The sequence below is a fragment of the Echiichthys vipera genome, assembly GCF_963691815.1.
Source record: "Echiichthys vipera genome assembly, chromosome: X".
In the NCBI taxonomy this organism is placed as follows: domain Eukaryota; kingdom Metazoa; phylum Chordata; class Actinopteri; order Perciformes; family Trachinidae; genus Echiichthys; species Echiichthys vipera.
Window position 1 is genome coordinate 36,758,635 of NC_139825.1, and position 27,653 is coordinate 36,786,287.

Below are 27,653 nucleotides of genomic sequence, written 5' to 3' on the forward strand. Positions count from 1 at the left end.
AAAGATACGGCAGGGGGGCAATCATAACAGAGACTGAGGTAGACACATAAGGTTGGCTCAGAGTAAGAGCTCTGGATACAAAACACTTTTAACTTCTCCTGTGGTCACAGGTATTACGTGTTCAAAGTAGACATTTTAACAGCCCATTCTCAACTTGTTTAATGGACATTTGAAGACAATTCAACATTATTTCATCAAATCCGGGATACACTTTTCATTTAGCTGATCAATCCACTAACTGCTCAGGGAAAGAAATAAAAAGTACAGAAAAGGCAGCATTAAAAAGCAATGTGCCACAATAAACACCTAACCAACTAAAAATGAGATGGTCCATTTTTTATATCTATAACTTATATCTCCCTTGTTTGGCTAAAGCACCACTGTAAAGTAGATTTTCATAGTTAAATGGCTAGTTGAGTTGTGTTTTGTTCCAAATGAGGTATTGTTGTTGCATATTTAGCAACTCCAAGTACTTACTGTACAAAGAAAACATTAACTAACACAATATAAATACACTCATATCAAGCACCTTTGGAGCAGAGAGCTTTAAACCTATTGTTTTGGCCACACTAAGGAAATTTGGGTCAAAACCCTCTGCCAAACTGGAATACAATGGCTATTAGTACTAATTAGCACAAACGCAGTGAGACATTTTATTTTACAGTACTAGTACAGCTGCTGATTGCTGGTGTTTACTACTGATACTGGACGTTTCAGGAACCTTTGAGTCAACCAATTCATGCGTCAGTGTTATTTTGGGGCCACACCACTGTTTGTCTCATAGCAAATTACATACATAAACTGTAAAATAGAGTGTCTAAATAAGATTAGGAACTAGTAACTCTAAAAAAAACACATGTGCCTTGAGACAAATTGAATTCTTGATACAATAGCCATTTCAAAGATGTATATAGTACAATGATGTATATATAGTACACAGCCCATATACAGCCCTATGTAGTAGTAGGTGCTTTTAAAGTTCATAGGCTACATTGTGTAGCACCACATATTTGGAGATTATGGGCTATTCTTTGGATAATAAAAGAGCAAGGCATCACACTGTATATTCCTGATATACAAAAACATTCATCAGTGTTTGCATATGAACAAAGATTTTCTAAATACAAAGAGCTAAGACACAAATAATCACTTGTAAAAGTTAATGCTATATACAAAAGATAAAAAGGAAAACAATCTCAATAAATTATCTTTGAAAACAATATTTTACAAAACTAACTTTGATTGTAATACAAAGTGATCCTGAATTTTTCAAATACTAATACAAGGCTCAACAACAGTTTTATGGTAACTAGGACTGACAATAATGTTCTTGTGGTCACAGCTGTCACCGAAGTATTTTTGACAGTACTTGTTTTTGGCATATTGCAAGTGAGTGTATCTTTGCAATGTAAGCGCAACAGAAATTAACTTTCCGAATGTCTTGAGGAAACGTTGACCAATCGCAGGCACCAGAGAGGGAGCAGGAAGTGGAGGAGGTTAAAAGTAGAGAAGCATGAGTGTAATGTCTCCAATGTGAAAGCACCAAAGCCCCTTCAAGACTGTTTGTGAAAAAGTAAGACTACATGTATTTGAAAAAAAAAAATGTGAGGTTGAAAATCAAGGTATAGAGTATTTTTTACGAGCGTACCGAGCTCCATGGGTCTGTGCTCCAGTGGGGGCTAGACGGGCACGGCTGAGTATTGCACTGCTCACGATCTGGTGGCTTGTCATGGATCTCGCAGCTCAGATCATTGAAACGCTCGCCGTTTGGACGCTGACACACCACCAGCCTCGTCTTTATCCCACCTCCGCATGGCTTGGTGCACTAAAGACAGCAGGAGGAGAGGTTGTGTTTAGGTATGAGGAAAAGGTTTCCGAGTATGAAGAAAAAACTTGGGCCATTTGAAAGTCATGCGAAAAATTAATGTCTTGTTTAAAGCATGGAGGATGTGAGTCTGAGCCTTAGCTGAGTTCTAATGCATTTGCAAAACCTCCACACTAGGCAACTTCGGCATCTGTCAAAGTATTTATTCAAACACAATGAGCAACAGTTTACAATTTTCTCTCTAAGCTAGACCTGTATCTGTGAAGGAGACTCAAGAGCCATAAACTGGTATGTGATGTAAACATCAGTAAAGTGGTATCTGTCTTACCTCTCCCCAGTTGCCATAGATCCACTGTGGACATGGCCCTGACTCACAGGATCGTTGCTCATTGGGCTGACTACGATCCTCACAGCTGTTGGCAGGGTAGCCGTTCTCATCCTGGCACACTACTACACGCCGCTGGAAGCCTCCTGCACATGTGCTGGAGCACTGTAGTACAAGAGTGAAGAGTGAACACTGTCAAATAGATGGTCCTGACAAACAGATGCTCAGTGTATAAGTATAAATAAGTCACATGGGGGGATATACTGTATATTATTTACATTTCCTTTGGACATAAGGTACATACACACACACTAAAGTAAAACACTCAGCTGCAAAGTATTACATCAGTGTCTTTGAGCACATTAAAAAAAAAACCACTTGTTTAATGCAAACATCAATCAATGTGAAATATGATGAGCACTTTGTGTGCACACTAAGCCCCCACTCTGACAAATTGACTCATCATGTGTGTTGCTATATTAAAATACTTGTCCTCAAGACAGAGGCAGGAAGAGGATTCAGAAATAGCTTTGCTCACAATCACTTCCCAGAATTATTTAAAGGTCAAAGTTATTTTTGATCAAAGATTTTCACAAACACAGTTTAAAAAAAACAATCAAACAGCACAAAAACACTTTGTTAGAGGAGAACATTTGTCAAAGTCTTTATCAGGTTACAAAACACATTGTAGAAAGTAAATAGCTAGTTCACAAACGGTTATTAGAAATTGCTGGATTTTACTATTTACCTTAGTCCCTGTACCACAAGGAACGTAGAGAATATGTGAGAATATGTGAGAATATATATATACTGTCCAGATATGAAAGTGGTATCTATCTTCTTATCTAACTCTCGGCAAGAGAATAAAGTGAATCTACTTTCCAAAAATGTAAAAGTATTTATTTAAGCCTGCATGGACTCCACATTAGTTCAATCAATAGAGGGCTGCATTTCTGCATGTTTCATTTTCCCACTTAGTAAAATCTTCTCTGGACTTCTATTGTTTGAGCTGGGGGCTTGGTTGAAAATGATTAAGAACAACATATTGGATGTCAGGCTCAAGAGAAATGGTTTCTTAACAACTGTGATGTGATGTGATGCTGTAGTGTGTAAGATGCCTTACTGCGCCCCAGGGTCCAGTCCGCCATTGTTGGGATTGGCTGCGGGGCAGGTTGTTCCTGTTGCTAGGATTTGGTGAGGACGGGAAAGGTCGGGATTCACTGGAGCGGGACGGGCATTGAGACATAGCACAGTCCTGCTCTGTGGTAGGACGATCGTCTGGGTCACACTCACTAGCATTCACTTCTTGGTCACTGAAGTTGACGCACAGTACCTGCCGTGTCGTCTTCCCCTGGCCACAGGTTACTGAGCACTGAAAACAGTCATAAGTCATAAGTACATAATGTGAGGCAAGGACCTGAGAATAGATTAACTATTCATACCGACTGAGGACAAACCTGCCTATGTAACCTGCCCAGGGTTTATTTTCTGCACTATAAATTTTGAGGCGGCGACCTCGTTAAAATTGTTTGCGGCTGTGCTGGAATCTTGATTGAAAATCAGTGTAGTTCTATGGAAGCTCAGTGTTTTCAACTCGGTTCAAACTCGACCACAGCAGAATGGGTGCGTTTGATTTCAGCTGCGGGCTGCAAAATTACGTTGACACGCTGCATGTGTTCCCGCGTGGCTCAGAGGGGCTCCTCTCCGTTCAAACGTTGTGCTGAGCGTAAACGCACCCCAACGGCACAGAGCGAGGCGGTGGTTTTATTTGCTGGTTGGCAGGAGGACTCCGATACTTTTGAAACAGGTGAGGTGAATTATTTCGCATAAAAACACAAAGTTTCATACAAAAACCCATGTTTCACCCATATTTTATGCTTCACAGACCTCATAATGTCGCGGATAATCTTATGGATTTTGTTTTGTGTTATTTATGAGTCTACAACAAGTAAAAACAGTCCCATTTCCCCATTATAGAATGTTTTTCAAATCAAGGGGCTGAAATCAGTTGAAAAGCTAGTAATGGTTAGGTCAGTCATGCGACCGTGTAGTTAGTCTGTTAAAGCCGGTTAAAACCGCTTTTTACTTCTGGCGATCACATTTAAGCTTCAAATATAATATAAAAAGGTATTCAAATGTGAAGATTGACTGAAAAAAATGTGTAAGTATCATAAACGTGAGTCACAGGTCATATTTTCTGACGTAATCCGTTTTGGACTTCCAGATTTTGATGTCAGCCCTGGCACACTTACTGCTCACAAATAAGGGTGGAATAATACTAATAATGTAAAAAGTGAGTGATATTTTGTAGGGAACTGTTTTGGTACTTGGGCTGACAGAGTTGTATGACTGAGAAAGGTCAGGTGGATGTGGTTTTGTGCACATTAAATTAGTTCAGTATTCAGTAGCTGGGCACTTCATGCACGTGTTACTTGACAAGCGTTTTCGCTCCCCTGCCAGCCTCAGCCCAAATTTAGGCCAGAAAAAAACATCACCTGCCTTTTACAGAGGTTTGGCACCATTAAAATAAAAAGGTTACTACCATGCATTGCTATAATAACTTGATCAGTAACCTTCTTATCCATAAATTCTATTCTCTGAGGGAATTGAGTGAGTAACTGAATATCTTCAAAATGCCATCAGCATGTATGGGTGGAATACACTGCAACATATGGATCTACTGTACATTAGAAAATCATGTGTGTGGCTCTTTCTTTCTATCTTTCTTTCTTTCTTTCATTCTTTCTTCCTTCGCAAATATGTTAATATCTTACAAAAAAAAAAGTTTGTGGCCACAGTAGACGTTCAAATGGGAAATAAAGTGCTTCACCTTCAGGCTCAGCTACCTTTTCCCTGTGATGGTCAGGAATAATGAACTGTGACTGCTTCATATATCCAACTGTAGATCTTAAGGCGACCACATACTAAAATCCCCTCACAGGGGGCAGCAACAGTGACCTGTTTCCTCAGACATAGAGGATGTTAGCCCCTTTTCAGCTGACACTGGTTGAAATCCACCCCATGGCCTGCTGAAGGCCTAAACCAGAGGCGAACAGCAGAACTATGTCAACTTGATGCTACCAAAGTGGAAACTCTCCGCTCCTCAACTGGGTCACTCATTCTAGGTGGGATCCAACACCAATTAAAAGCAAGCTTGACTTGGTGTCGAAGATGCCGACACATCTTTCATTCCAGTAAAACGTGCCATGTAGAAAATGGCTGCAGCTCTTTCACTGGCTGACACTGCAGTTTGTCCTTAAAGGACCCAAGTACACATAGCTTTCTTTACAGGAAAATGATACAAGGCAGGCCTGCCAAGCACTAATGGTGTTTCCCTTGCAGAGTCCACTTTCTGTCTTGGATAAGGTGATCTATTTTACTCATGCAATGGCTGTCGAATCCAAAACCTCGCCTGGAATGACACTGTCCAGAGGTCTATCCTGCTCTGTCAAAATGTAGGATTTCAATTGGTTTTAGATACTGTAGGAATGTTTTACATACAGTAAGTAGATGTGTATGATGTGATACTAAATTAAGCTGCTGGATAACATACTGTAGGCTGAACAGGCCCTGAGAACAATAACAAAATTGTCACTGCAGGACAAAGAAAGCTATTTTACTTTAGGTTAGTATATCTAGTGTGTGTGTAGCTGGGATGGGCCCTAATATCTTTTTTGGCCTTGAGATGAACTATTTCCTTTTGGGGGGTCAATGAGTGTCTTTGGCTTGGTGGTACATGTTTGTGTGTGTGTGTGTGTGTGTGTATATGTGTGTGTGTGTGTGTGTATGGTGACCAGACCTGCAGTCTGGATGCACTGTATCACCAGGACTCTGATGAGAAACATCTGTATACAAGAATGGAGCCCCTCAATGCAGCCCCTTGCATCTCCCAGCTCCAGAAAGTTTTTCATCACTCCACTCCAATTCTCTCTCTCTCTCTCTCTCTCTCTCTCTCTCTCTCTCTCTCTCTCTCTCTCTCTCTCTCTCTCTCTCTCTCTCTCTCTCTCTCTCTCTCTCTCTCTCTCTCTCTCTCTCTCTCTCTCCTCCCTCCCTCCCTCCCTCCCTCCCTCCCTCTCTCTCTCTCTCTCTCTCTCTCTCTCTCTCTCTCTCTCTCTCTCTCTCTCTCTCTCTCTCTCTCTCTCTCTCTCTCTCTCTCTCTCTCTCTCTCTCTCTCTCTCTCTTTCTCTCTCTCTCATACACACACACATGCACACACACACAATCTCATTCTCTAGCCATATTCCAGCCCCTCCTTCAGGCCTCGATACACACTTGCCTTGCAGCTGCCACCTTGTCTCCACATCTTTGCACACACAAACATCTACATAGCGTGTGCAGACAATAATTGTCAGTGTGGGTTAAAAATAATGTAGAGTATACTGAAATAAATAAACCTTGCAGGAAGAAAAACATCTGGGTTGATGGCACACAAGTTGGGTTAATCTACAGTGCTGTCTGTCAAAATAATAAGATGCAGATCTGAAGGAAAATGCTTTTTGATTCAACAAGAAAGCTCTTTTCCAAATTTCCACTCATTTGAAACTGTCTTCTACAACATTGGGTGAGCTTATATAAATGCAGCAACATAAAATAGTAATTTTGAGATCAAATATAACTGGGTCAGATACAACTGAATAAATGATGTCAGTTGGATTTCTTACCACTGTCCATTCCAGCACTTTCCACTGTCCACAGGCCACTACTGAGCACACTTCTCTGGCAGGGGGTTTCGGTAGGTGGGCGCAAGCCGACTCCTCTGCCACACCACCCTGGTTGTCACGGCAACTCACATAGCGCATACGTGTTCCTTTTCCACAGCTGGCACTACACTATTGTGTGGAGAAGAAAGGTTAAGAACCTGGAAAACAACAAAAGACAGGAATTGAAGATGTGACAGCACTACCAACCTGGGTCCAGGAACCAAACCGCCACTGGGTTTTGTGGCCCTGGTGGGAGGGGACTTTAGTCCCCGGGGGAACTGGGTTGTTGCTGGGACACTGGGCCAGTTCACAGTCCTGTGGAAGGGAGGACACATTCACCCATTCATGCAGTGATTAACAAAATGAATATACTGTAACAACATCTGTCCCTGACTACAAAATACCATGAATATCAGGGATAGCTCATCTGACATGGGATATTCATCAACAACTTAAACTCTATTCCTTCAGCTCTGCATTTGAGAGTAGTTGTGTTTCCCATCATCCCATTCCCCCCACCTTACGAAAACAACATTAACGGGGTCCGCACCGTCAGTTAAAACTATGGATTGTGGCAGTAAGCCACTCAGCATAAAGCCCTGATCCCTGTCATAACAGGTCATAGTGGAGTGGTATTCAGGGCTCCAATGACCATGCTGGCGTGGTTGTAAACCCCACCCCTAATCCATCCCCCTTGTACCTCACCTTCCGCCCTTTCCTCTTTTCCCCCCCATGCCCTCTGGTGCCCTCTGACCCCCAGTCTCTAGGAATGAGGGCCTTAATCAGGTTGCATAGGCTCTGAGTAGGCTCCACATTCCACAGTCTGCTTCCTGACTGAAGCAAATACTCCTCATGGAACCCCTAAAGTAGATCTAAGCACACTTCCTGTCACTTACATTTTACATGTATAAACTGATCAAATCTGATTTTGTGATGATAATGTGAGTTTGTGTGTATGCAAGTGTGTGTGTGTGTGTGTGTGTGTGTGTGTGTGTGTGTGTGTGTGTGTGTGTGTGTGTGTGTGTGTGTGTGTGTGTGTGTGTGTGTGTGTGTGTGAGAAAGTATAGAGCAAAGCATCTCTTGCCTCAACCTCTCTCCTTCTTGTACTCAAACCTCCATCAATCTATCTGTCCTTCTTTTTCTAAGCCCTGCTTGGTGGCTGGTGGGACTCACGACTGCTGGCCCACTTCATGGCTGGCTGGTTAGAATCACAACAAGGTGGGGCAACTGCTTCAGGGTCACTGGCTCTGTCGGCCCAGGCACCGGAATTAAGAGCCGCTACGACTAGAGAGGGGCCTCTTACTGAGTCTGCACGCTCAGCCCTCCGAAATGGGTTTACGCCCCACGCTGACCAAACAAAACTCTCATTCAGTTCAAAGTAGGTTTCTTTGGTGTTTCTGTGTATCGTTTTTGCGTGTGAAACATTTAACAAACAGATGCATAACTTTTTAACTAAGTATTCTGAAGAAAAACACTGTTGGATATCCTAAAACATTTGAGCTAATTTGGATTTGGATTCTGTCTGAGAGCTAGAGAGAGTGTCTTTATGTGGATATAGTCAAGCCAGTATAACCTCCCCCCTTTCTCTAGACCAGACTAGATCAGACAAATAGCTCTATTGGGACCAGGTAGAAATGAAATGTGTGTGTTTGTCTGTCCATAAGCGTGGATGCTTTCTTCTCTTCTCACAGTATTTAGCAGTTTGAGACTCAACCATGGAACAACAGTTGTTTTCACAAATAGATAAAGAGATTATAAGCAGCTGAGGGAAGTAAAAGAAAGATTTACAAGAGGTATAAAAGATGCAAGGAAAGAAAGAAAGATGACAACTCCTTCCTTACCTGGGTGTCAGTGGGTCGGGTAGCAGCATTACATTCAGTGTCATCCATGACAGCACCATAAGTGCCAACTACACACTTCACCGCTCGCATCTGGTAGCCTGGCCCACACGAAATAGTGCACTGGGTTTACAGAGGGGAAAAAGGAGTGGTGGGGAACCATTAGCAACAGTGATCCAAAGAGAAAACAGAGAAAGAGGCAAGGAAGGCAAGCAAAAAACTTAATCTGAGCCATATAAGCAACTCCCACACAAACAAATAAAAAAAATGCAAAGCAGGCTTAGCACATAAAAAGGCTTCTTTTACCTCTACACTCCCATCAAACACCCTTAGATCCAAGTTTCAAGCAGATAAGAGTCCCAAAGATCAAATGCGTGAGGAACCTTTGCTCACATACATTGCATTTGTCTTTTTTTCCACTGTAGCCAAGTCCGAGGGTTCACGCTCTTTTCTGCCTCACTGCCTCCAATGAAACAAGGTCAAACTTGTGTGGCGGCAACTTCAACTACCATTTGACCATGCTTCATTAAATAACTTCATATATACCTTAACGTGCGGACATCCTCTGATGGGGGCACAAAAATAGATCACATTTTTAGGTGTTTAGCTCTCTGTGTTCACATACACATATACACAGACACTAAATACTGTATGCATAAACATATTTAATGCTTTTGGAGAAGAACACACCTATCCATGTCATCCATAGTTTTTTTTATATTTATGTTGGGAGGATATGCTCTGTGTCTAAACAGGGTAAAGGTGACAGCGCTAAATGATGGGCTTAGCTTATCTGTGTCCTCCCTTTGGTTTACATCTGGGGATAATTCATCAGAGGAGCAAGAGTAGTAGTAAATGTCAGCCTCTATGCTGCTTCCCATCAACTGGGTACACTTCTATATTACCTATATATGACAGCAGTGGCTGTGGATCAGGATGCCTTGGAAAAAAACCCAATTCATTTTCTGATATAAAACTCATATCAAGTACAGATGTACTGTACAATACAGCTTGTATTTCATGAGGTCAAAGCCTTATATTAGGAAAGAACACCTGATGTCTTTATAAGACTAAAGGAACAAATTCAAAAAGAATAGATTGCGGCCTCCGACAGCACCATGAATTGCACATCACTTGCAAATGCTAATGATATTACAGCGCAAACAGGCTCATAAAGTTTTTCAGCTCGGGGCAATTACCCTTTTGTTGCAACTGAATGCAATCATTCATGTGGTAAAGTATAAATGTTGTGGTGATGCGTGCAGAGTTTTTTAAGTCAAGCACCCGCCCAACCCGAATCGGCTTCGACTCGCCAACCACCAACTTTATGAATGATAGTAGCACCACATTGTCAGGACTGAGGACAGAGATGGATGCCACCGAGCTGTGTTTGAGAGACAGGGAGAAAACAAGGAGACAAGGGTGGCTGTGGCTCAGTGGTAGAGTAGGTCGTCCTCCATTTGAGAGATCGGCGGTTCAATCCCCAGCTCCTTCTGTCCACATGTCAAATTGTCTTTGGGCAAGACACTGAACCCTGGGTTCCCATGCTGTGCATGGGTGTGTAAATGTGGTGTGAATGGTTTGGTTAGATTAGATGGTATGTACTCTAGGTGTCCACTGCCATTGCAAATGTGACAATTAGTGTGAAAGCGCCTTGAGTAGTCAGAAGACTAGAAAGGTGCAAGTTTTTTTTTCTATTCATGCAAGTTTAGTGGCCATAAAAGCTGTGCAAACCTTTTGTGAATTCACCCCTAACAGTGCAATTTCCAATCATAGACCAAACAGTTACTGTATCTGCTGTTTCACCTGATCTTGAATATAAATTATTTATTATATTCCAGATCAGGTTGTGCACATACATCTCCCCCTTCAGTAGATGAATGTGAAAACACTTTTGTAGTGACAGACTGCAATGATAAAAGTTGATATAGACCAGGTCAGGCATTTTTGGGGACATTAACATGAGAAAAACCCATTTTTGAGTGGAGGGGCTCTTTAACATCACACATTAAGTAGGTATTCCCTGGAATCAGCTGTACCCTGCAACAGTACATAGCCTCTCTCCCAACAAATTATTTGTGGATAACAAATGATAACTTTTTGGAGAACCTTGCACAAGGTATAGGGTAATATTGTTATATAACACTTAATATAACGCTCACCTGTCCCCAGGGTCCGACCTGCCAAGAGGCACACTCCTGCTGCTGGCACGTCTGCACCGACTCAGGTTTAGCTGAACCACAGAAACGGTCGTCTAAACGATCCTCACCAAACTGACACCATGTCTGACGGTGCTTATAGCCTTTGCCACACGTCACGAGGCACTGAAAGAAAAAAGATTCAGGTTTTAGAGATAGATATGTATACCATAAATTACATGACCACTGGTTGTTAAAAACCATTAAGCCTGCTCGAACTGACAGAGGGAGACCACTTGGTGTTGTGGAAAGCAGGATAGTAGATTACAAAACAAATAGTATCTATAAGGGACAGGGCCTGGGTGTCTATTTATGTGTGAGTACAGTGCTAATGTATACAGTGCAGTGTAGATGTTTGTATTTATCAGCACCACATGGGAGATCTGAAATATTCCTGGAATGCAGCCCAAAGCTTTGCAAGTTCCTCGCTCAACAATGTGTAAACTGTACAGCAGTTAAGTACAATCTTACCCCGCAATCAGTGATTTCTCAACACTCACTATAGTGGAAGGAGGGGAGTAACTCCGAACGCTGAGACATGCACAATCAACACTGGGATTTTACATTTGACCCAGATAACTGATATCTTAAAACTACAGTATTTACACACTGTTTTTTTTCTTTTACATTGACTAAACCAAGCTTCATAATCACCAGGTCTTCCTCACAGAAAAATGTAAATGCACAGGCCTTATGTTACTGTATGTCTTAAAATGACATTTATTCTATATGGTTTTTTTTTTGTACTTTATATGTATGATTGGAAAGAAGGAATATTTTAAATAAATCCACTATAATGTATGTGACCACTTTATATTGGATTTGTCTTCCTCTGAGTGCAAAGAAAATACAATAAGAGCTGAACTGACCTCAGACCAGTCGCCAGTCTTCCATTGTGGACAGAGGAATTCATTGCAGGGTTGGACGGTCATCTTGTCCCTTTGACTGCATTTGCTCTCATCACTGCCAGCCTCGGCTGCCTTTCGACACACTGCCCCTCGTCGGCGGGTGCCCCCACCACAGCTCTTAGAGCACTGCAGTACAATTATTTGAACATCAGCTTGTGTAAACACATATACACAAGCCGTGGTAAACTTTGACAAACATCTGGATTATGCTCACACACAAACCCCACACTTCCTGCAACAATCCTACCTCTGACCAAGGCGAATACTCCCAGCCACCCGGGTTACAGTCTCCATGGCAACCTTCCTTGTCATCAGGTTTGCGTTGACCGCTACAGTAGCGTTCATCAACTTTCTGGGTTTTACCATCTGTACGGCCAATTTTGGCACAGTATATTTCCAGGGTACGATATCCCAGGCCGCACTGAGCTGTGCACTCACTCTTACGAGCCACATGCCACCTACATCAAGGAAAATCCTGGTCAGTATATTTTGAATGACAGTGAAGAAAGAATAATTGATTGGTTCACATAGTTACTAAAGGTTGGTTGAGTTGGTGATACAAACCTGAGTTCACATTCAGTGTTACAGGGCTCAGTGATGACAGCAGGTCTAGCTGTACCGTGACACCTCTGGTCCGATACCACCACCCTGTCTGACTCTCGGCTGCAGAGAATCTTCCGCTTACGCTCTCCTATGAAGACATGATGACACAAGTTTGAACAACAGTTTTGTGCTGTGCTGCATATACTATCCGCACTGCAAATGTTGAAAAACTGCAACCATGAAGTTTCTTTTTGAGAAAGACACAAAAGAAAATGCAAAAATGCATGACTACAGTTGCAGTCAAGTTTTATAAATTCATCCTCAAATTAAACTTTTGAGTGTTTGAATGGGTACAGACAGTGAAAGCTGTGAAAGAAAAGAAATTTAAAAAAGAATGAATCTGAAGCTCTACTACATTCCACTGCCTGACCTCAGCTTCTGTAAGATCCTGCAAGTAGTTGGCTTAGTCAATGCAACAGCTTGCATAGGTACCATATAGATCATCATGGGATCGCACTGACAACTAGCAGCAAAGTGTGTGCTTCAGTTTGGCTCTTGTGTTGACATCCCTGCACTGAATCACAGTGAACCAACTGTACAGAAGAGAAAGATTTAAACCTCATGTGGCTGCAGGAAATAGATTCTCTATCAGTACCTCATGTTACCAAGTTTTGCAGCTCAGTGCTATGAGAGCTTTGTGTGCTGCAGACTGCCAGAAAACACGAATAAATCAGAAAATAAAAAAGTGCTGAGGGCATTACATCTTAGCTGTTTACCCTGCTGTGTGAACGAATTGGTTTCTTTTTGGAATTTACTGTCGGTTATTTAAGCAGGACAATGTCAAAAAGTGTTTTAGTCATAAAACATAACAGGTTTTCAAGTTTACCTGCGATCCGCCTCTGCACGCCTACTTACTCAGACATATCCAGGGTCATGTCAAGAAGGTAATCTAACAAAACATACCATGAGGTTGAACTTTAATCACTTGTTCCAAACCTTTAGGTATAGCATGAAGCTGTCAAGTTTAGCCAGACAATACTCTATCTCCTATGTGGTTCCCACGTCTCCTCTCCCCGTTCCATCTCATCTCTACCCTCACCACACCATTTATCATTGACCACTCCTATCACCTTACTGTGCCAACCCCTTGTGCCTCCCCCTCACCTTGGCACAGGCGGCTGCACTCCTGCCAGGGCCCATAGGCATCCCAGAAGAATTGCTGAGGTTTGTCTTCTATGGGGATATTAAAGGAGTACCTGACATCTGGGTTATAAAGATTCCCGACAGACAGCACCTGGGGAAAATGCAGGCAATGTGATATGCATTATAATACAATGAGATTTTAACACCAACAATTGTCCACATCTTCCAAAGTAAAAGTAAGATCTTTTTGAGGTCAAGCCTGTAGAAGTATTTTAGCTCCTGCATTCAAAATATATTTATATAAGTTTAATTTATGCCACTGCCTCTAAATCAGCCAATCTCATGCATGGCATAATAAGGCATCATGTTTAGGACAATTTACCTGGACAATGATATCCTCCTCAATGCGCTCAGTACAGTTGATCCTCTCAATGACATGGTCAGAGCCACTGTACTCGATGACGGCATTTCCTACTTTGATTTCCCTTTTGAACATGCTGACCACAAACTCTCCATTGAGCAGGAACTCTCCACGACTGTTTGATATGGCTGCAGAGAGAGGGATAGAGCGAGAGAAAACACTTACTGTCCTTGATCCAGGAAGCCAGAATGAGGGGTGTTCCATGTGAATTGTGTATGAAAATGATTTTTTCATGTGACAGAGCAGCTCAGACCACTGTGGTTAACATTTTCATTTACAGCAAAGCACATGCAGTAGGCAGCAATAAGGTCTTACTGGGGTAAAATAATCCTCTGTTCCTGCAAAAGTCACATCCAGGGGCATCCTGTTCTTTTCAAACGCCAGTCTGCTGCACTCATTCACTCTAATGCGATTATGGAGCTAATTTCCTGCCTTTACTTTCCTCACCATTTCACACATTACACTAATATGACCGAGGAGAGCGTAGCTCATTCCGGCAAAATCGTCTCCACCTTGGGCCCCTAATGATTGTGCCCAAACACAAATACATATAACCTTGGAATGGTAGCCAGAGGGCTATATGAGCTCAAGTAATATCATGCTCCTGCCAGCAAGACATAGCTGACAATGCAGCCATATCCATACAGACAGGCATATGGCACAGACAGACTCACATTTACAGAACCAAAGAACACACGCACACGCACACGCACACGCACACACACACACACACACACACACACACACACACACACACACACACACACACACACACACACACACACACACACACACACACACACACACACACACACACACAAAAGATACAAACACTTATAAACCAACTGACATTGCTGGAATGGTACCCACAGGCCTAGTTCTGGCTCATTAACGTGTTAGCATGCACACTATATGCCATGGGTTTGCAGTACATTACTTTAAACTAAAAGCTGAACGACTGAACGACAGCACATTTCTGGTAACGGTATGTATGTAAATACAATGAAATATTAACAGTAGTTTCTTGTAAACAAAATGTTGCATGTCTTACCAAGGTAGTTGTCATCCTCTGGTTTCCCTGAGTAGCTGTGTTGACGCACATCTACATTTGTAGCACCACTGGGTATTCGCACTACTTCATTATAGCCTGCAAATAGCATGGGTAATGTGTTTAGATCATTGGTGAACTCTAGGTTTGTGCCTATGCTAACAAGTGAGCCTCACTCCCAGTGCTATTTATTCTGACAACCAAGCAGATGTAAAAAAACAATATAACAAGATCTGATGTCTTTTATACTCAATGAAAGTGAAAAGAGGCTATAGCTTACCATAGTGGACGATGTTGAAGGTGCCTGCCACAGTTTTGCAGGAAGAGTTGTCACCTCCGCAAACCCCACATTTGTCCCTCCTGGCTTTAGAGTTCAATACATGGTCACAGCCCGCTTGCTGATCAGTAAAGAGGTAGAAGGCAGGGATATATTAAATAGGAAATAAGAAAATGCCAGGAGTTATTTAAAAGCCAAGGGAAAAGGACAAAAAGAAGGAAAGTGGTGTTTGACAAACAAGAGAGAATATCAGATGAAGGTTAAAGGGGATAAAGAAGTGAAGGATGTGCAGACAACACTATATGATAATGCACTGGTATGCTACAAGAACTTATCCGATGTATTTTGTAAAACAATAAAAATACTTTTTTTCAGCTATCAATTAATTCCAGTTGCTGCAATATCAACATATTATATATATCAAATAAATGTCATTCCATTATTTCTGACCATGAAAGATGGAATCAAACCCAGTGACCCAAAATATTTACATAAGAACTTATTGAGCCTTATTGAGTTATAGCCACATAAAGACACCCATATGAAATTATTTTCCTTTAAAACACCACATAAATTAAATGGCATGGCTCTGCTTGTAATTGGCTTTAGCAAGAGACATTTTTGAATTTTTACTGTATACAGGATGCTCAGCTTTGAATCAAAATCCATTTGCCAAGGCGGCCAGGAAGGCAACTTGCTGAACCACAATCTAACCAAAACACTGTGTGTGGTTTAGAGAGTACATAAAGCAACCTGCTGCTTTTTTCAAGAAGCCTACTGATGTGTATGATATGCTAGTAATCCAGTTTTCACATTAAATTGTCACAAGTTTGAGGAAATAAATAAAGTAGGGATGGGACTTAGGGACAAAGGATTAAAATGCCTTTTGATAATATTTGCTAAAAGATATAGAAAGATTGATAGCCACTACACACAGTAACTGTGCAAGTATGGTCACCATTAGTTATGAGAACAAGGTTAGCTGTACATATGCATGAACCATGCAGCTGAGTGAATTCTATAGTGAATAATAGTTAGGAACCTCACCCTGCACAGGCCCTGGACACAGATGTCGTTGGTATCGGGTCCGCATGGTGTGCCATCAATGACCCTGTCCCTGAGCTGATAGTAGGCAGTGCTGCCTGCCACCCTGCAGAACAGTTTACACCTGTCCTTCATCAGGACTGAAGGAAGCAAAACAGAGATAAAAACTTAATACCAATAGATGGCAATGTCAAACTTATGTCTATTATGCACAAGTGAAACATGGTTGCCAAGAAGGAGCAAGGAGATTCTCACTTCCGCTGTACTTGGGCACCCAGCGGACATTAGGAGGTAGACCGTTGATGTTGAAGTGCCTGCCATCAAAAGCTGCACATTGTTCCTCCCTGAAGTCTTTCTTCTGCTTGGAGCAGGGCTCAGAATTACAGGATCGAAACTTCATTCGGCGACCCACACAATACATTCCTCCATTCCTGGGCCTGGAAACAACATTGATGAATTGAATGGACCAATCATTGGTTTAATTTAGTAATTATTTGAAGTAGATGCCTTAGTAAGTATCTTTCCTCTTTTCAAAATTCTGCCCATTCTCTATCCCCCCCCCCCCCCCCCCCTCCCTATTGCTCACACACCTAAAGTATGCCATTGGCATTGTTTTCAGGTTCAAACTCATTCTCATCATGCATCCATTAAACTAGGATGAAAAGCAATACTCAAGTTCAAGTTGACTGGAGTGATGTCTTTACCAGGATGCAACTCTGTAAGATCTGCTTTCAGAGGGTCTGTCTTGATGAGCATTAGCTATGGAAAGAATTCCCTTTTAAGAGGCTTCATCTATGGAACATTGACTTCAACAGCTAAGATGAAGACAAGGTCCACTAGGCATGCATGACCACAAAGAGGGACTGCTTACACGGGCCGGTTGCACTCGCGCAAAGCAATCTTGATGCCCCCACCACATGTCCGCGAACAGGTACCAAAAGGACTCCAAACTCCCCATGCCCCCTCCACAGGTGTGGCATCATGCTCTTTGGCTATACACAAGCCATGTTTGCAGTGCTGCAATCAGAGAGACAGAAAATAAAGAAGTCAAATGAAAAGAGCAGAGAGAGAGAGTAAAGTAAGTGAGTAGAAGACAAAGAAGTCAAAGAGGGAGAGGAACAGACAGGGAGAGCACATGAAATCTCATCCATGGAACTGGCAACACATCTATCTGCTCTCCTATGCTTTGATGCTAATCTGGGAGAAATTATACAGTGAAGCAAATGGAAAAAATAAGAACTAAGAAAGACATTTCACGGCTTGCTCTGGCTGGACAGATGACAAGAAAATACCACGCACATAGTCAATCAATATATCTCAGTTCATAACATTCGGATAATCTTACACTGTTCATCAAACAGACTCCAGCTTACAGTAAGTGTTTAGTCTGGTGAACTGCATGGCATGGGATGAGAAGTTGGTGTAAACATGAAAAGGTTTCAACATGTGTGTGTATCTGTGCATACTTTCATGTTCTCTCAGTCTTAGTGGCAGGAAGTGAGAGGTTAGTGAGAAAGTCCTAATTAAAAGCTACACTAAGAGAGTTGCCTCTATCATTTACAACTTCACACCATCTACTTACATTATTGTTAAATTAGTACATATGTGTCAGTGGCAAGTTGATTTTTGTTTTTTGTCCAAGTGTTTGGAAACTTGATTTATTTTGTCATTTTAAATTAAAACCCCTGTGTCTAATTTCATGGTCATGACTCACTGGGAAAGAATCGTCAGATCCTAACACAGAACCATATGAGTATTAAACCCTAATGGATAAAAATGTTGCAGTCTTGTGGAGTGTTAAAACACACATTCACCCAAAACTTTTCAGACTTTTTTTATTAACAAAATAATAATGTCTTCATTCCCCCACATGACGTTTACCTTTCCAGGAGAGCAGTCAGTGCCGTCTGCCCATGGCATGTGCTGGGTCCTGCAGCCCCGCTGGGCTCCCTCTGGACTGGTGCACCACAGCCTTCGACACTGGGTCTGGGAAACACATGCACAAAAGACAATAAAAAAAAAGACAAAGCACATAAATGTCACTCCAGTTGTCAGATATCCAGTTTATTGTATAATATAAAACAGTATGCCAGAAGGTGACTCCATACAGTAAGTTTGCTGTACTAGCCATCTCATTTGCCAAGTGTTTAACAGCCAGTCGCTTACAATACCTTTTTGTTTCGCCAGAAAGCATGGGCCAAGAAAAAGTTTCACAGTAATTAAGGGTGTCACACTTAATTCAACAAGGCAAATATACAGTAAGGGAGTTATTAACAGAAATTATGCTGAGATATCTAGTCTTATATATTAATTCCATTGTTTTCTGATTGCGTGTTCCTCAGAGAGATCATGTTAATCATGTCTTTTTTATTATAAAGCAGGCAGAGGTGCTAAATAAATACTGTGAAAGTGTCAAAAGCTACAATGTCTTTACAGTCATTCCCTGGCTGCAAAGATGGTACAGAGACACTGAAAATGCAAATGTGGAAGACCCGAAAATCAGAGTAGATGGGGCTCTTTTGGGAAGGGGGCTAAAAGAGACAGACGCTAAAACGGAGCGTTTCAGACAGAGGGTGAATACAGGTACATTCAGACAGTATGAGAAACATAATGTGTTTTTTTAACATTAAAGCATGTAAACATGTTCTAGTAGAAACCAAAATACCAGTATGAAATGTAAAATTAACATAAAATGGGACCTTTATAGGCTATAAATTAAGATGAAAACCTCCTCAGTACATGATCCTAATACACCAGGCTTCCCTCAGAGACCCATGACAGACATGACGGTTTGGATTTGCACACTGACTCTGCTTACCATATAAGGGCACACCTGTGTCCCCTGTCCAAATATCAATTCACACTGTTTATTGACATTGTATATCCGTCCAGGCAGCTGCTGCGAGAGACTGTATGGCCTAGAAACGGGCTCGTCGAGTAAGCACTCACCATATCCTGTGCTATTAAGAAATAAAAATAAAATGACTTAAAGAAAAAAAGGGAAAAACAAGAGAAACAAACAGACAGAAAACACACTCAGTAAACACAGTACAGCCGGAGATGTTTTTCTGTAGTGTACACACAGTACTCAGTATCTTGACAGGTTTCTGTTTATATCTGTCAGCTATGTGTAGTAAGTGGTGGGGATCTCAAGAGTTGCGAGATACAGAGAGAACTTTGGACAATTGGGGATATAGAGAGGGATTTTGGATAGTGTCCAAATACTATCCCATTTACTTTCCTACAGTGGGAGTTCCCCAGCCCTGAGAAATGATGACATTTTATTTGCATTTCAGCCTAAAAATGTGTCTGTTGCTGCCAAATGTAGAGATAACTAGCCACACTCTAGTCGTGTCTAGTTATCTGTTTAAGGATTTTTTTTTGTGAAATCTCTTTGATTCAGTTTTTAAATACAATGTTTTTAAATGATTATTTAAAATAAAAATTACTTTAAAAATACAGCCAGTTAAAATGTACAGTTATTTTCACTTGAGCTGAGCTCACTACTTTGTATATCCTACTGTTTAACACACGCATGTTTGCAACAATCCCAAAGAAAAGAGAATGACATACTCAAGGAACTCTGTGATGTACTTCCTACTACACTTGGACCACATCCAAGGGTTTGTGTTGTAGTTAAGTGTGGGAGCCATCACATGCTGCTGAATCTTAACTCCATCCTCCTTACACTTGTTACTGTCGTCATGAGGCATGTTGAAACTAGCAGAGAGAAAACAGAAACACGTGTTCAGGTATCAGAAAATATATTACACTAACAAGAGAAATTCGTTCCTTTTTCTAGTGATATTTCTGTTGGTTTAGGTTTATATCACACATTTGCACAGCTCTGTAAGACCACTGTTTTGCTGAGATAAATGTAACAAAAGCCATTGTTATGGTGATGAATGCCTCTAGATTGCTTCAAAACCCATTCACAGTTTCAGATTTTGTATTTCCTGCTTGTGAGGAGTTTGGAAGGAAACCAGCACAAAATTAAATTATAAGAACACTGCGAAATAGACACGGCAGAAGAATTTAGATGTGAAAATTAAGAGCAAAGTGAGTATAAGAGAAGACTTCAAGCTCCTGTAGGGTGAACAAATAAGGTCCCAGTTGGTGGTGTACAGTTTCAGCACCACACTGCCTGAAACCCTCACTCTGAGCTTCTGAGCTCCCCACCTGACAGGTACCATATAACACGGGGCTCTGGGGCTAAGCAGTCGTCAAGCATGTTGTCACGACTTGATGCGGATAAATGTGAAATTGAACAATCCCACCTTTTGTTTAGAGGTTAGAAGGAGTATTTGTTTGAGATGATGAGGGCTGTTTAGGTCTGTAACAGTCTCCACTCTAGATGGCTAAAACCCACCACAGCTCTGGCTGACTCAGTATATTGGACAATGCAGAGTTTGCTGAAGGGCGGGTTTTACTTTAATTCTGAGAATCCACAGACTCGTTTCTCTTTTCTCTCCAAATGAAAGGCAGGCAACAAATTAAGAGATATGATCAGAAACAAACCGAAGCATCAAAAAATACTGGGAAAACAAAAAGGAATGTACAATTGTGGTTTCCAAATATGCAAGATTTCTGGATCCCCATCTGCTGGTAAGGCATACATGGACTTCTAGAAAGTATTTTGAAGCTACCGATGTCTCACTGAAGCCAAAACCTTCACTAACTAGGAAAGGTGACAGTATTTGAGGTAAACAATCAGTGGAAACATGCTGTGCTTACACATGACCAAGTTCATGGGCGATGGTGAATGCAGTGCTGAGTCCATTGTCCTCACTGATGCTGCAACTCCTGTATGGGTCACACACCGTCCCCAACTCTGCAAGTCCTTAAAGACAAGAAAACATTTTCATAATTTTCAATTATGATCACAACACCATCAGCAGGTGAAGTACACTATATATTAGTTTATGGTTGTTAATCTATCAAAATATTGAAAATTTACCCAATGTGTCACATTTATCCCTTGCTCTGCAGATGTCCTGCCTGTGATGAAGACACAAATAATGGGTCATGGTCAATGGCAAACTTCCCCAGCCTTCAGGGGATCCTCCTTATTTAGGTTCATTTTTAAAGCACATTCATCAGGCATCTGGACCCCATTTGATCCGTCTTTGATGCAGCTGATTTTCTGAGAATTTAAACTCATTATAACTGTTCAAAGTATGTCCTGTTCACAGGAAATAATTATATATTTTTCTTGCACCTGGTGATCAGGATGGCGGTGTCGTGATGGGAATGGTGGTTATCATCCAGGATGTTCTGGCTCTGCTGCCAAATGCAGAAGTTTTTTAAAGTGGTCTGTGCATTAAACGAAATGACTGGACCATCCTGAGAACACACACAGAGAAACAATCAAAAGGTGTAATTTCATTGATAAGTGTGTACACCACAAGTGTGTAGGTATGGAGCTCAAAACACATTTAGCAAGCTCACCAGCTCGTTGTTTATTATGACTAACTTTACAATCACAATATTAATCAGATTGCCAATGCTGGGGTCCTTGTAGATGGAAGAAACCTGAAAGAAGGAAACAAAATGTGAATTCAATACTTTGAATGAAAACATTTAATATCAGGATAATATACAATATTTCATTAACTTCACCTAGGTGAAATCTGACACAGTATATTTGCTGGTAACTCTATCATGGACTGCCTTCCCACAGTTATAGTCAAGTACTGGGGACTATGGTTGATTGGAAGATCAAGTTGATAATGGCTTGAGCCCCTGTGGAGAAGGCAAGCTTTGCCAAGAACAGAATATAGGTCATCTCAGCCACCCCCTGAAGACCGTCGGCCCCAGATGCCTGCTGAAGTTGGTATTTGAAGCGGCCCAGAGTATGCCGTCTATGTGACATACCTGAGCTTATTTTTAACGTTCATCAAAGCTGTCAGGCAGGCTCTACTTCAAGCTGCCCTCTCTTCCCCCTAGCCGTTTGAAAGTAGTATTTACCCCTGCCCTAGGCTGCCCTTTTTCCCTTCCATGGCCCTCATCCAAAGACCGACTGACTGACTTGCAGTATAACAGAACAGGTACATACATTTAGTGCAGAAATATGCACATATGTAGCTACTTCCTGGTCATCAACATCACATCAACATGCTTCCATCTTCCAACAAGCAACCATTAAGATAGAGCAGAACTTACTATGGACATTAATGTGAGTATATAGTGCTGTAGGTTGCTGCCGTGATGCTCCACCATTTTGCTGTCGGCCACCAGCATGACTTCAACAAAGCGCGGGTAGGAGAGGAAGCGCTTTGATCTCCTGTGAGGTCCTGAGTCACCACTGCTTTGATTTGATGGTCTAGCGCTAGCACCGTCGCTCTTCGATCTCAGCAGAGCATCACTGGCCAGACCGGCAGTTAATGACTCCACGTCATTGAATATACCAGCGCTGACCACAGGGGCTGCGCTGGATACAGTAGTCACCCCATCCACAGGCCTTTTCTTAAGCTTGTGCCTCTTTTGTCTTTGTTTGTGTCCTAGAGAGAGAAGCGTGAAGGAATGGAGCATGTGTAAATATACAAAGAAGGAAGGATGATGGGAAATACATTCAGTCAGAAAAACAGACACGGTATGAATCAATGTTTGATCATGTGTTCCGGTTAATCTAAAGTGATGGTTTATGTCTTTAAAGGTGGAGATAAATTAGGTAAGTTGGTTGTCTGGAAGTGGGTATTGTCAAAATATGTTACTTCTTTTTTCTTTCTTTTGTTTATTGTTGCTCAAAGAGTGGGTTGACAAATGAACTGCCTGGAATGCCTTTTTTTTCTCTCTCCCTCCTCTTTCAGAAGAGAGGGAGGGCAAAGAGTTCAGACTAGGTAAACCTGGCACCAAGCCATCAAAGAAAATGGAGCACAAACTGCAGTGCAAACACCAAAAGAGGGCAGTTCAACAAGTAGGCAGTAAAACTGCTTAACATCCAGGGGAATTAATCATGACATTGCACCAAAACTGCTGAATGCCAGTCTGTTTTGTTTTCTCATCACATGCAGATCACCCTTTCTGAACCACCATCAATGTATCACTACAAAAATAACAATCAGCTGGACTACATCATAACAGTGGATCTGCTTTCAGTAAACATGATTTATGATAAAACAAGAACAATTTGCTCTCCTTCAAAATGCACAAAAATTGTATTACAGAAAGGACCAATGAGCAACACAAGCACATACACAGTGAAAACAAACATCTGGAGAAAGATGTCCAGCAGACAAAGAGAAAATGTTTTGATTATTTAACATTATTATTAACAGTTTCAAGTGGCATGACTTTTCTAATATACTATTTACGATACATTTTACACTGCATGTTCATGGCAGAGGGTCTGCCCAACTTTCTTATCAAAGAGGAGGGGGAAGTGCAAGAGTCAACAGGAAGTTCAACCAGTAAACTGAGATGGAATGATACAAGGGTGAACTTTCAAATTATTTTTCCCTGTGTGAGACTTGGAAAGCTTCCTTACTACTGTGCTGCAGCTGCAGGCACTGCACTGTGCAGGCTATGACATGATATGTCAGCCGAGGTGGTTTCACACCAAAGACAGATCATTTTATTTCCATCTGACACTTCAATTTGTAGCCTACTTATGGGAAAAATTGTCCACATTACATAGTGCCATTTAATTTAGAAAAATGTAATAGTTATTGTATACCTATATAATTATTTACATTAATATAGCACTAGTCAATAAATTATAACATTTCCTTTTTATTTGCCATTTTGCTATGATTTTGCAGTAAAGTATCCAGCGCTGCAGAACCCCCTTCTTTTTCTGCCTTTCAAAATCTACCTCAATAACCACACTCAAAGTTTTTCCTTGTTTTACCCAAATACACTACAGTACAAATGATTCTACTGTTCCAAACTACAAGAAATAGCTCAAAAAGCTCAATTACAATTACATAATCATTTTTGATAGTGGAGACTTTGGTGGAAACACCTGATTACACCTGCTTACATCTGTGGGAACCAAGTAAAATGTCACATAATGCATGCACAAATGGCAAATTCACATGCACAAATGGCAAATTCTCTAATCATAATTCACAAGATCCCATAAAAGCACTTGCAAACACTTACATGCATAATGCACATGAACCAACCACATATACAGTCTTTTTGCTACTTGGGAGGTCCATGTTCAAAAGTGTACTGGTAAGCTAGAAAGGTGACACTGCAAGGTCTGAATCAACACTGGTTGCACGTATGGTGCCTGTGCCTATACTGTACGTGTTTGTGTTTACAATGTTGCATCTATAGCTGCATTTCCACTGCATGGTTCAGTTCAACTCACTCTTTTTTGGTTTTCCATTAATATATATTAATATATGTATATAATAAATGTTATGGATAGCACCAGATACTTTTTTGGTATCACCTCTGTCAAGGTTCCAAGCCAGCTGAATCGGTAATAGGAGGTGGAGTTAAAGCACTAATGACAACTGGCTGGTCAGAGAGAGCATGGCGTGACATGGGGCATCCTGCATGGCACAGTAGCATAGCTACTGTCAATAGCAACCACAATTATTTAGTAATTTGTCCCATTTTTTAAAATGGAAGCCCACAAAACTACAACGTACACAATGTACATTAAGGCATACCCTATGCCACACAACTGATGAAGTGCTGACACTGTTGCCGGCTCCAGCGTGTGTCCCGTTGAAGATAATGTCATGGCAGTTTTATGCGCCGTCACTATGGGGACGATCTAAGAATCCCACCAACACTGACTGAAAACGAAATAGAGAAAAGCACCTGGTACCAAAGGTGAGTTGAGCCGAATCATGCAATGGAAATGAGGCAATATGTTTGTCAGTAAGTTTGTGTTTGTGTATTTTTGTGAGTACCCATCATGTAATACACCATACCTGAAGTGTCACAAGCTGAGTTATCCCCAGATGTCTGTTTCTTGGGTGGACTCTTCCTGTATACAATATGAGGTTTTGTGTGTTCCTCTTCATAGTGTTCTCCTTGATAACTGTGTAGTGGCTCCACAAAATACTCCCCTTCTGGAGACCTGAAAGTGCCAAGCTGGACGGTAGAAAAAAATGCATACTAGTTAGTCTCCACCCATCCATTTCTTTTGTAAATGCTCATTCCTTTACAGCAGCAACATATGCAAACACGACCAGAAATCTTCACAGACAGGCCCAAGGGGAATAAAATCAGTGAGCTGTCATACCACTTTAAAGCAAAGTACGTTTTACTTACAAAATATTTAAAGGCAAACAACAGTGGAATGTGGCCCATTTACTATTCATTAGAGAAAATAAACCATGCAAAGACCTGGGGGCCTTCGGAAAAAGGTGAAATAAGTGAATTTGCATGCATGTAAGAATGGTCTCTAAACAAGAGGAAAAGCATAATACTGAGACATGTGATACCTATCAGGAAAACAGTGAGACTGTATTTTCTGGCAAGCTTGCTATAAGCCTTGTTATATGTGTTTCTCATGGCGCCTTTAGTGTAACTGGCTAAATTGGAGGTCTATGGTGTTCCAGATAAGGTGCATGGCAACCCAAGCACATTTTGCTTGTTGCTCATTGGCTTGCATGCCATGTTTGACAAAAATTATCATTCGAAAAACATTAAATTCTCCTGCATGTGGAAAAATGTGCATAAGGGGGGACTTTTGTTCAGCAAGGGCACACAAATAGAAGCTTCCTTCCTTTCGTCCTTACATTTCCCGAGACACTATCCCCATTACTACACTAGGAGGACCGGCTCTTCTATAGACCTTACACCCCTACAATTTTGTCTGAAAGAAAACAACCATGATATAATTTTAGGACGAGGTACAAAACTTGTGGCAATCAGTATTAGAACATATATGCCCTCAGAGTTCTTGAATAAATAGTATGCTCCATAAATGCCAGCTCAACTCCCTAAATCTCATTCACAGCATTTTAATTTGATTTGACATTTGGGAATACATTGGCCTCTTCTCTGTTGCATCACTGTGGCTTTTATGTATAATCTCGGAGTGTACTTTTGCTCCACTCCAAAACGGATGCCTTGGAGGGAGACCAATTTGTGATGACGTCGGTACCACCCGTACTCCCGCTGTACTAGCGTGCGTAAAGACGTCCCCGACAACCGGGAGACCAGAGAGAGGCATGGAAGTAAGAGTGTTTCTTAAACTTGACTACAGGCAATGGACCTGGGACTCTCGCAAGTTTGCACGTAGCAAGTTTTTCGATATTTTTAGTTATTTAGTCTCCAGATGATCATATTATAGCTTCAGCGTCACTCTATATAACAAATATATTTACACAACTTTTTATTCTTTATTGGGATATGCTCAGGTTCGACTTATTTGCTAAATACAAACATATTTAGAAGAGTTCGGTTAATAATGTGACTGGTTACGTTTGACATTTGTAAGTTCAATACAAAAAGAAGGTTGCGCGAAAATTTTGCATTGACAATGTGTCAAAACAAAACAAAAATCTGAGGCAGTTTAACCAGTCCTGTAAGCAATAATGGCCCCTAAAAACCCATGGTGGAAAAGTAAAACACCCGGTCGTAAAGTCATCACATGCACGACAAGTCTAACCGTGCGTAAAAACTCACCAGTCCAGAGCACAAACTGATGACAGCGGCGTGTTCTGCTTGTGCATTTACAAGTCCTTTATAGAAGCAGTGCCTTAACTCGGTGTCCTCCTCCTCCACCTCCCCACCGGTTGCAAATTCCGTTATGTTATCCCCTCGGGGCACTCCAAGTACTGTCACAGTATATAGAGGTGCGATAAATCCTGAATCCAGCGTGAGGTTGAGGTGGTAATGCTGTCCGAAAGCAGATATCCTGTAGTGGATATTTGGCGAGGCCCAATGATCCGTAGTATTGCCGGCGCTCTCGTCCAAACTTCGTCTTTTCCTCTTGAAGTGCACACTGGTTGGAAACTTGTCACCGGCTTCATTCACTCGCACCGGTGTTACAATCTCATAAGCGCCGATCTCCTCTTTTACTAGGGAATAAAGGCAGAAGAATAACAATGCAATTATGTCCAATAGCATCAGTGCACATCAGAGAGCCAAGATGCGTTACATCGATAGGTATTCGTTTACATTTGAATGTCGTTCTTGAAAAAAAGTTGTTTTATAGCATTGCAAAGAAATGAGACTCAGTAAACTTTAGGTACCTAGAAAGCGATGCAAGTCATGTGCTTTGCTGAATTCAAAACTCATTCATTCTCTGCCCTCAGTGTCAGAAAATAACTCCATGAGGGGACATGCGTGGGTTGTCAGAGCGGCATACTTTACCTGTGCTTGAGTTCAAAAGCAATTTCCCTGTAGATGCGACTACATTCAAGAAATCAGGGAATAGTAGGAACCCCAAGCCCCAGAAGAGCACATGCAT

The 27,653-nt window shown here is 41.4% G+C and overlaps 1 protein-coding gene across 1 annotated transcript; it reads right to left on the reverse strand.

The window, feature by feature from the left end:
* Positions 1-1,636: 1,636 nt before the first annotated feature.
* On the reverse strand, positions 1,637-27,653 carry adamts9 (ADAM metallopeptidase with thrombospondin type 1 motif, 9; the record flags this gene model as incomplete). The annotated part of the gene is made up of 28 exons (XM_083938466.1): positions 1,637-1,825; positions 2,154-2,315; positions 3,274-3,522; positions 6,812-6,979; positions 7,058-7,165; positions 8,692-8,811; positions 10,851-11,012; positions 11,756-11,920; positions 12,042-12,252; positions 12,359-12,485; positions 13,502-13,631; positions 13,863-14,029; positions 14,953-15,048; positions 15,230-15,347; positions 16,274-16,410; positions 16,526-16,707; positions 17,142-17,287; positions 18,152-18,256; positions 19,089-19,230; positions 19,844-19,990; positions 21,005-21,110; positions 21,228-21,268; positions 21,489-21,613; positions 21,719-21,802; positions 22,433-22,770; positions 25,162-25,324; positions 26,867-27,261; positions 27,557-27,653. 28 exons carry the CDS (start codon positions 27,651-27,653, stop codon positions 1,637-1,639), a joined length of 4,380 nt encoding a protein of 1,459 aa, XP_083794592.1.